Source organism: Nuphar pumila, chromosome 16 (genome assembly GCF_984573655.1).
Source record: "Nuphar pumila chromosome 16, dmNupPumi1.hap1.1, whole genome shotgun sequence".
NCBI lineage: Eukaryota > Viridiplantae > Streptophyta > Magnoliopsida > Nymphaeales > Nymphaeaceae > Nuphar > Nuphar pumila.
The window spans coordinates 68,528,759-68,538,036 of NC_143264.1; the positions used below are offsets into that span (position 1 = coordinate 68,528,759).

Genomic DNA, 9,278 nt, shown 5'->3' on the forward strand with positions numbered 1-9,278 from the left:
GAACGTGACACATGTTAAATCCATTAAAAATAATTTTAAGTTTTTTTATTTATCAAAAAATAACTGATTCAAGAGTGAGGCGTATCGATTTTCTACTGATACTGAAAATTTTGGCACTGAAACTGACAACATTGCGTTAAAATGAAGTATCAGTGAGAAATAGGTTCCAAGATAAGGCTCGAGAAAGGAGGTGCAAAAGGCAACTTAGAAAGTTTTCAACATGAGTTGTACATAAAAGGACAAGTATCCTTGTGACATAGTTCCCAAGATGATAAGACTCAAGAGAAAGGAGGTGCAAAGTTAACCTGGTTTCTGTGCTGTAAAAAGAAAAATCGGCAGCCTTGTGTTGGGACGTTGCAAGTTCGAATCCCAATAGTATATGGTTGTATAACCGGTAGGAGTACGACTAACCCCAGCTTTCTGTCGAATAAAAAGAAAAAGATCGACAGCTCGAAAAGAGAAAACGAGGAAGAGGGACACGCGCCGCACAGCAGATGGGGCTTGGAAAGTTAGGGGGGGGAGGGGAGGGGGGTGAGATTTGGTTTTGGTGGTGTCGAGGAATCCAAAACCTGGCTGAGAGATCTCTGGGCAATCCCTCCCTTCTTGCTGACGCAGGTTGGCACGCTTCCCCACCTTCTCTTATTTATTTTTTATTTTTATTAATGTTTTTTCTTTTTCTCTTTGTTTTGTCTCAGCACTAATCATAGAGAGAAACTGACTTTTAGTGGAGGTAGCAAAAGAGGGTAGTACCACGTTCATCTCTCCACTCTCATTCTCTATCCACACACGTTGGCTCTCTCTCTCTCTCTCTCCTGAGCTGGAAGCGAGATTCTGTGGGTGGATTCGAGCTGTATTGATTTCCCAATCCCTGGCTCGGTTTTGCTTATAAATACCTCCTTCTATTCTCAATCCATTCAATCCACCAACCGAAAGTGGGTTTTGTTAACCCCCAAGTATGACTCTGATCATTATCACACTAGCATTCTGCTTCTTCTGTCCCTTCTTGTTCTTCATCCCTTTCTTTTACTCCTGGGCTAGCGACCTGATTTCTGCAGGTCACAAAGGTCGCAGCCAGTATAGCAAGCTGCCCTTACCCCCTGGTTCGGTGGGCTGGCCTTATATTGGAGAGACCTTCCAACTCTACTCCCAAAACCCCAACGCCTTCTTTTCTCAGAAACAGAAAAGGTTGGTACCGTTCCTCTCTGACTCCTTTCATCTCAAATTAAACTATTTGTTCTGATGAGTTTCGGTTTTCTTTCTAATAGGTATGGGTCCATCCTCAAGACTCATATACTGGGCTGCCCATGTGTAATGCTAGCAAGCCCTGAGGCAGTTCGGTTTGTGTTGGTAACTCAAGCTCATCTGTTCAAGCCAACTTTCCCAGCAAGCAAAATGAGGATGTTGGGAAGGGAGGCCGTGTTCTTCCATCAGGGTGAGTACCACTCCAAATTAAGGAAGTTGATCGTCAGATCATTCCTGCCCGAATCACTCAAGAACATGGTTTCTCAAATCGATTCTATTGCATTGAACACCCTGCGCTCTTGTGATGGCCAATCTGTAACTGCTTTCCTGGAGATGAAAACAGTATGACACACTCAAAACTTTCACCTTCACCTTCACTTTTTACATTAAATTATGAATTGGCCAATCGTTGTAATATCGTTTGATTTCATTGCAGTATGCTCTCAACGTTGCTCTGCTTTCGATTTTTGGAAAAGATGAGTATTTCGACAGAGCAGAGCTGAAGAAGCTGTACTATGTCTTAGAGAAGGGGTACAATTCTATGCCGGTTAATCTGCCTGGTACTCTCTTCAACAAAGCAATGAAGGCAAGGAAGAAATTGAGTCTGATCTTGGCTAACGTTATTTCCTCTAGAAGGCAACAAACAGAGCAACATAATGATCTGCTGAGTTCATTCATGAGTGAGAAAGAAGCCCTCACTGACACTCAGATTGCAGACAATGTTATTGGGGTGATCTTTGCAGCCAGAGATACTACAGCTAGTGTGCTCACATGGATCCTCAAGTATTTAGCAGAGAACCCATCTATTCTAAAAGCAGTCACGGTATGTTTCAGTCCTCCTTTTTCGCTTTTTGCTTCTCTGTATTGTGTTTTTGAGTTTCTTCTTCTTTCATGTTGGTTTTAGTATAGAGTATGATGTAAGGAATTCTGCTTTGTGATGTTCAGGAGGAACAAGAGACTATAAGGAGGGCTAAAGAGATCAGTAATGGAGACAAAGCTCTGACTTGGGCAGATACAAGGAACATGCCTTTAACATCTCGGGTGATAATGGAATCGATGAGGGTAGCCACAGTTCTATCATTTACCTTCAGAGAAGCTGTGCAGGATGTTGAATATGAAGGTTGGTAGCGTATCATTGATTTCTTTTTTTCTTTTTCGTGATGATATGTGGGTGGAAGATGTTGAATATGAAGGTTGGTAGAATGCCATTGATTTTTATTTTCATGATAGCATATTAATATTTAGGTTGGTCTTGGCCACAAAAGTAGCATCATATTTTCTGTGGACACGTTTCTGTTGGTGTTCAAGCAACTGCCAAGACTACTGATATTTTACTCCTAAAATGGGTTTTGTGTGTTGTTAGATGAGAAATAGAAGCATTAACTAGTCATTTTCTGCATATTTTATGATGGGCAAGTCTATTGACTTCTGAATGGGTCTCCCCTCGTTTGTTTGTATGTTTCAGGTTACCTGATAGCAAAGGGATGGAAGGTCTTGCCTTTGTTCAGGAACATTCACCATAATCCTGATATTTTTCCTGATCCTGAAAAATTCGATCCTTCAAGATTTGAGGTAAAAATCTTGCTGAAAATGGATAGATTTTTATTCTTCGTTTCCATTCTTTTCATTTGTACTCACCAAAGGGCATTTTTCTACAACAGGTTACTCCCAAGGCCCATACCTTCTTGCCATTTGGAAATGGGATCCACTCTTGTCCAGGGAACGAGTTAGCAAAGCTGGAGATGTTGGTACTCCTCCATCACATAACCACAAAATACAGGTGAGAAACTTTGCACCGTTTGATACACCAACTTTATGATTGGTCTAGCCAACATGGTTTTCTTACGTACGAATAAGGAAATACCCATTGGTCCAGCCTTCTCACTAGTCCCTTTCTCATGTCTTTGGATTTCAGGTGGTCCGTCCAGGGGTCACAGGATGGAATTCAGTATGGCCCATTTCCTCTGCCTCATAATGGGCTGCCAATCGTGTTGTCTCGTAAAGAAATGACTTAAAAAAATCATTTATGGGAGGTGCAGCACACGTTTCACAAATCACAAGCAGTTCTCTTCAAATATGCTAAGGGGTCATCCTGACATGAGAGGGACCCAAGAGATTGTGGGATTGAAGGGGGAGAAAAGGAGCAAGTATCAAATACAGTATGGCAGTGGGCTCGGTAGTGATTTTTTGAGCCCCGAATGAAAGGAAATTATGTAAGGAACAGGAAGGGAATATTAATGGTAAGAGAAAGGTTTTTCTTTTTCTATTAAGGGCCAGAAAAAGAGGGGAAAGACTGCAAGTCTCTACGGAGGACGTGGATGCCACCCAAGTACTTCCATAGTATGTACATAAAATTACATGGAAAATTTTATGCATGGTCAGAATCTACAACTTTCTTGCAATGAAATAAAGACACGACCGACTTTGTATTTTCAAGGAATAACAACAGTGCCACTGATCAATCATTTATATATATATATATATATATATATATAGAGAGAGAGAGAGAGAGAGAGAGAGAGAGAGAGAGAGAGAGCTGCAGTTATCTCAGCTCATGTGATCGCAATGTCGTTTTCAATCACTAAAATGAACGGAGCAGCCATCTAGCTCTTCTTGGAATCAATCATTTATATTATCTTTATATATATATATATATATATATATATATATATATATATATATATATATATATATATATATATATATAGAGAGAGAGAGAGAGAGAGAGAGAGAGAGAGAGAGAGAGAGCTGCAGTTATCTCAGCTCATGTGATCGCAATGTCGTTTTCAATCACTAAAATGAACGGAGCAGCCATCTAGCTCTTCTTGGAACTGTCTTTTATAGCCTCTAAGGGGGGCGTTTGTTTCATGCCCTTTTATTGGAAAGCGGCTCTCTTTGACTCTTTCATAAGAAATACACCCTCTTTCCTACGAATGGTGAAACAAACATGTCTAAGAAATATATGGTGGGATCTACATAATAAATGCAAAAAAACAGCTTTTCTATTAAAATGAACTCATACCTACAGTAATAGATGTATTTGGTCTTCCCCTCTCTGGTCCCCCCCCCCCCCCCCTCTCTCTCTAGGATTCACTACATGGAAATGACCTACAATATCGTAGAAACACAAAACCATGAAAGCATCCTAGCATGCGAATCATTTTGTTGCTTACAAATGATACGCAACAATTGAAAGTAACTTCACAAGTTCATAGGTGATTTATGGGGCATTACACAAACACAAATAGATGGGATAAAATTGTGAACCAGCCATCATGCCACTGCAGTAGCACTTTCGCATTTCACTGATGTGCTTGAAGAGTGGTCAGTAAAGGTAACCAATTATAACGCAGGCTCAGATCTAAAATCTGCAGGCAGTAGGCTGGCAAATATTTATCTATGCTGGTGTTTATTTTACCGAGAAATGAAATACAAGTTTAATGGGGATCTGACACAGGTCCCCACCACCAACACTATTATTATACCATTGATAAAAGGCAATGAGAACATCTAGCAAAGGACATCCATGATACGGTAGATGATAACACATACTGCACTGGCACTCACATGTGTGACAGCCCTTCTAGAATAATTTTGCTGCCAGTCAATAATGCCTGCGTGTGCTATTATGCTTCCAGGGGAGTGTGTTTGTTCTGACCTCCGTCATTGGTGTTAGAAAATTGAACTTAAGATAAATTATTCAAAGTTAAACTGGCAATGGTGTCCTTGTTGAGGATGCTAGCACACACACCGAAGGTCCAAAGCCAAGTCCGGATTCATATCAAGTTTTTTATTGTGTCGTGATCTCTAGATGAAACCAAGAATTCAACAAGAGCTCAAGGTTTTCAATAACAGAAGACTTGAAGATCAAGAAAGATTATCAAATTGAAAAGATAGAAGATACATCTTGGATGAGAAGTTAATTTACTATTGAAAACTTGTAATTGTTTTTTTTTATTTGGCAATTTATGTGTATCCTCTTGTATTATGGAAAATTATATAACGAAGATCTCTCTCACAATAGGTAGAGAGAGAGAGAGAGCCGAATCAAAGATATCAACATTACAACAGGTTCAACAACCGTTGAAACCGACAAACAAGACAAAGAACACATAAGCCAAAAATAGACACAAAATACAGATAAAATCCGAGGCGATCAGTCCGGATCCGGGGGAGGCCTTAGCGGCAAGTGGCGTTGAAGATCCGGAAGGCATATGCATAACGATGCGTATACATCCGCCAAAATATAATTTACTAACTTGTTGAAATTAACCGGGGTCTGCCTGAAAATAGCATTGTTGCGCGACATCCAAACGGCCCACCAGGAAGAGAGCAACCAAGTTCTCCAAATGATCCGCCAACTTTTACATCTACGAACCGGCTGGGGTCCCCACAAGAGGTCTACAACGAAAGACTCCTGGCGCACGGACACGACCGGTTTATTCCAGGTACCCTTAAAGATATCTTGAAAGACCTGACATTCCCAGAATAGGTGCAACGCAGATTCCTCGGCCCTCTCGCAGAGAACACATTTACTCACAATACAGAAACCTATAGACTTGAGGAAGCTATCTGTCTGCACCCGATCATGCAAAATAAGCCAAGCAAGGAAGCGTGCTCTCGGAGGAGGACCTTTGCCCCAGATAATTCTCATCTGGAACCGATTCACACCTGTCGGAAGGAGAGAAAGGTAGGTGTCTTTAGTGCGAACGGAGTCATTCGGGGTGATCGCTCTACAAAGGAACTGGCTCTGAGCGACGTCGTCGCCCTCACCACCCCACACAGCAGACCAAGCTTGAATCCACGATCTCCGCAGATGCGAAATGGGCGACCTAATTGTGTGCCAACCCCCAAACAAAGACTCCACTGATCCATATTTAGCCTGAAGGAAATTCGCACAAGGGGACCCCGATTGATGCGCAAGCCAACTTTGCTTAACAACCAGGACAATACTTCTTAACCTAGAATCCGAAATCCCCAAACCCCCTCTATTCTGTGGTAGCCTTATCGTTTCCCAACCCACAAGGTGACGTTTTTTATTGTTACCTTGCCCAGACCACAGAAACCTGGTCAATACTCTAGAGAGCTTCTTATTGATCCCCACAGGCATAAGGAACATAGACATAATGAATTCTGGCATCGCATTTAAAACATGCTTGATGAGAGTAAGTCTGCCGGCAATCGAAAGGTAGGAGGCCTGCCAAGTCACAATTTTAGTCTGAACCTTTTGGAGAGTGGCGTTCCAAGCAACTGATGGAATTCGTGAGAGCTGGAGCGGCAGACCATGGTAGGAGAAAAACTTATCCGAAGTGGCACACTGAAAGATCTTCTGCCCAATGGCCTGCATATGTGGGGGAACATTGATCATGGAAATGCAACACTTATCATTGTTTAGCGAGAGACCCGACATCGATAGGAAGAAGAGGATGATTAGCTTGACTCTTAACATCTGTTCGATGGATCCAACGCCGAAAACAATCATATCATCGGCGTAAGTAAGAATATTGCTCTGGAACTCCTGAACTTCTAGTGGCTTAATAAAACCACACCCCACGACCCTCTTGAGCAAGACTACAATGCCTTCAGAAACGACGTTAAAAAGCAGAGGGGACAAGGGGCATCCTTGCCGAATACCACGCCCAACCTTGAACTGCTTACCACAGGCCCCGTTAATCTGAATTTGGGATTGTGCATTAGTGACCAACTCACGCACCCAGCTAGAGAAGCGTCGACCAAATCCAAAGTTCTCCAACATGTGAAAGAGGAAAGGCCAGTGCACCGAGTCATACGTTTTGTGGAAGTCAAGCTTCAGAGTAAAGAACGGCCTCCCGCTGGACTTCATAGAGTGAACCATCTCTGTGGCCAAAATAAATGAATGTTGCAGCCGTCTATGGGGAATGAAGGAAAATTGAGCATCTGAAAAGATCTGATTAGCGACAGATCGCATCCTGGTAGCCAATACCTTGGCGATGATCCGATAGATTCCCCCTAAGACCGAGATAGGACGGTACCGCGCTATGTCCACCGACGTAGCGTCTTTCGGAATAAGAGATACAATGGCCAGGTGATAGATAGATGGTAACCGACTGTTGCGGTGGAACTCAGCGAACATACTCAGAATATCACCCTTAACACACGTCCAAAAGGTGCGATAGAAGTCCACAGGATAACCATCAAAACCAGAGGCTTTCCACTCGGACAAAGCTGTAACTGCCACGAAGATTTCGTCTTCCGAAAAGGGCACCAGCAAAGACTTGGATAACGCATGGTCGATGCAACGAATGAAGTCCGTACCCATCGACCCACCGGCCGAGGGGTTTCTGGCATAAAGCTTGATGAAGAAATCAGTCACCGCTGGTAGAACCTGATCCCCAGAGTGGTAAACACCTTCAATGCATATGGAAGGAATGGCATGCCTACGATGCCTATGAGAGGCAACAGAGTGAAAAAAGCGAGTATTTCCGTCACCCGCTTTAAGCCAAATAGCACGAGACCGCTGCCTCCACCGAATCTCCTCTTTCATGCGCCACGACCGTAAAAGCAGAGTCAGCTCTGCAGATCTAGCGTTCAGGCAGGCAATACCTGAGTTCGACATGGAGGCCGAGTCTGAGAGAGACTGGTGGATCGATGACAGCTCACGCTCCCAATCCTCTATATGCTGAAATTTACTGATATGCCTCGAGATAAGCCATGATTTAATTGCTCGAGACAAGCGGCGACACTTAACCACACAACGAGTAGCCGCCCTAGCTGCGGTGCACGAGCCACACCAAGATAGACGGACTACAGACTCAAAATCTGGCTCTGTGATCCACCATTGCTCAAATCTGAATTTGATGTGGCGGAAAAAACCATGCCCCCATCGGATGACCAACTGACTATGGTCAGAGACAGATGGAGGGAGAAGACAACATGAGAGGTCATTTAGCGAGGTCAGCAGAACAGGAGAGACGAGAACACGGTCAAGCAAGCGGTAGCATGGGCGAGCGCGACGATTGGACCAAGAGAAAGCTTCACCATGATGTGGAACAGAATACAGTTAGTTTGATTGAATGAAATTTTGGAACCCAAACATAGAAGCCAAGCAGGAGATAGGATTACTCGAGTCGGAGGAGGACAACAGGCAATTGAAATCGCCCATGATGAGGTGCTGGTCCCCGAAAGACAGAAGGATCCTATTCAGGTCCTCCCAAAACTCCTCTCGACGGCTCGGCCGGTGCGAACCGTACACCATGGTGACCACTGCTGGCATCGGCTTAGCTGGAAGGGGAATGGCGACGGATAGAGAAAATGTGCCTTCATCAAGCTGGTAGACTCCAAGGGACGGCCTCTCAAGGATAAGGATACCGCCTGCAAAAAGCAACGATGGCTTGAAGAAAGACACTGCGTCATGCCAGATCTCAGATACTACTGAGCGACAAACCTCTGTCATCTTGGTTTCACAGATAGCGACAAGGTCAGGGTTTTTCTGCCGAATCCAACTAGCAAGGAACATGCGCTTTTGAGGGCAATTCAAGCCCCTGATATTCCAGCATAGAATCTTCATGTCAAGAAATCAGGAAATCCCCGCAGAGAGCGGATCCGCGCAGAACGCCTTGGAGATACCCCAACCTGAGATGCAGAGACCTTCGAAGACCGTTGCCTACCCCTAAGTGAGGAACCCTCTCGCCTCGACCGAGAGCTCTCTTCGATCGCCGACGAGGGCCGCGCAGAGACTGGAGGAGAATCGGAGGCACCAACGTCCACCAACGGCAAATCCTCGATGATAGCAACGAACGACTCCTCCATCATGATAGAGATGTTGTGCAACTGCGACTGAGAGAGCGATAGATGAAGACGCCGAGCTGCTACATCCAATAGAGGGTCTACGTCCAATAGAGAGAGAGAGAGAGAGAGAGAGAGAGAGAGAGAGAGAGAGAGAGAGATCTGTCTCATCATGTGATTGCTTCCTTGTGCGTGTGATCTCTTTGTTTATTTCACAGTGCTTTCAGAAGAAAAAAAAAGGAAACAAGGGGCCATGGTGCATTGAGAAAAGA

At 43.9% G+C, this 9,278-nt stretch overlaps 1 protein-coding gene across 1 annotated transcript; it reads left to right on the forward strand.

Moving 5' to 3' along the window:
* The first annotated feature begins 767 nt into the window (after nt 1-767).
* On the forward strand, nt 768-3,653 carry LOC149813428 (abscisic acid 8'-hydroxylase 1-like). Its single transcript, XM_089991777.1, has 7 exons — nt 768-1,185; nt 1,266-1,584; nt 1,679-2,065; nt 2,188-2,362; nt 2,708-2,814; nt 2,904-3,022; nt 3,158-3,653. The coding sequence occupies exons 1-7, from the start codon at nt 956-958 to the stop codon at nt 3,255-3,257; spliced, it is 1,437 nt and encodes a 478-aa protein (XP_089847903.1). The 5' UTR covers nt 768-955; the 3' UTR covers nt 3,258-3,653.
* Nucleotides 3,654-9,278: the final 5,625 nt, after the last annotated feature.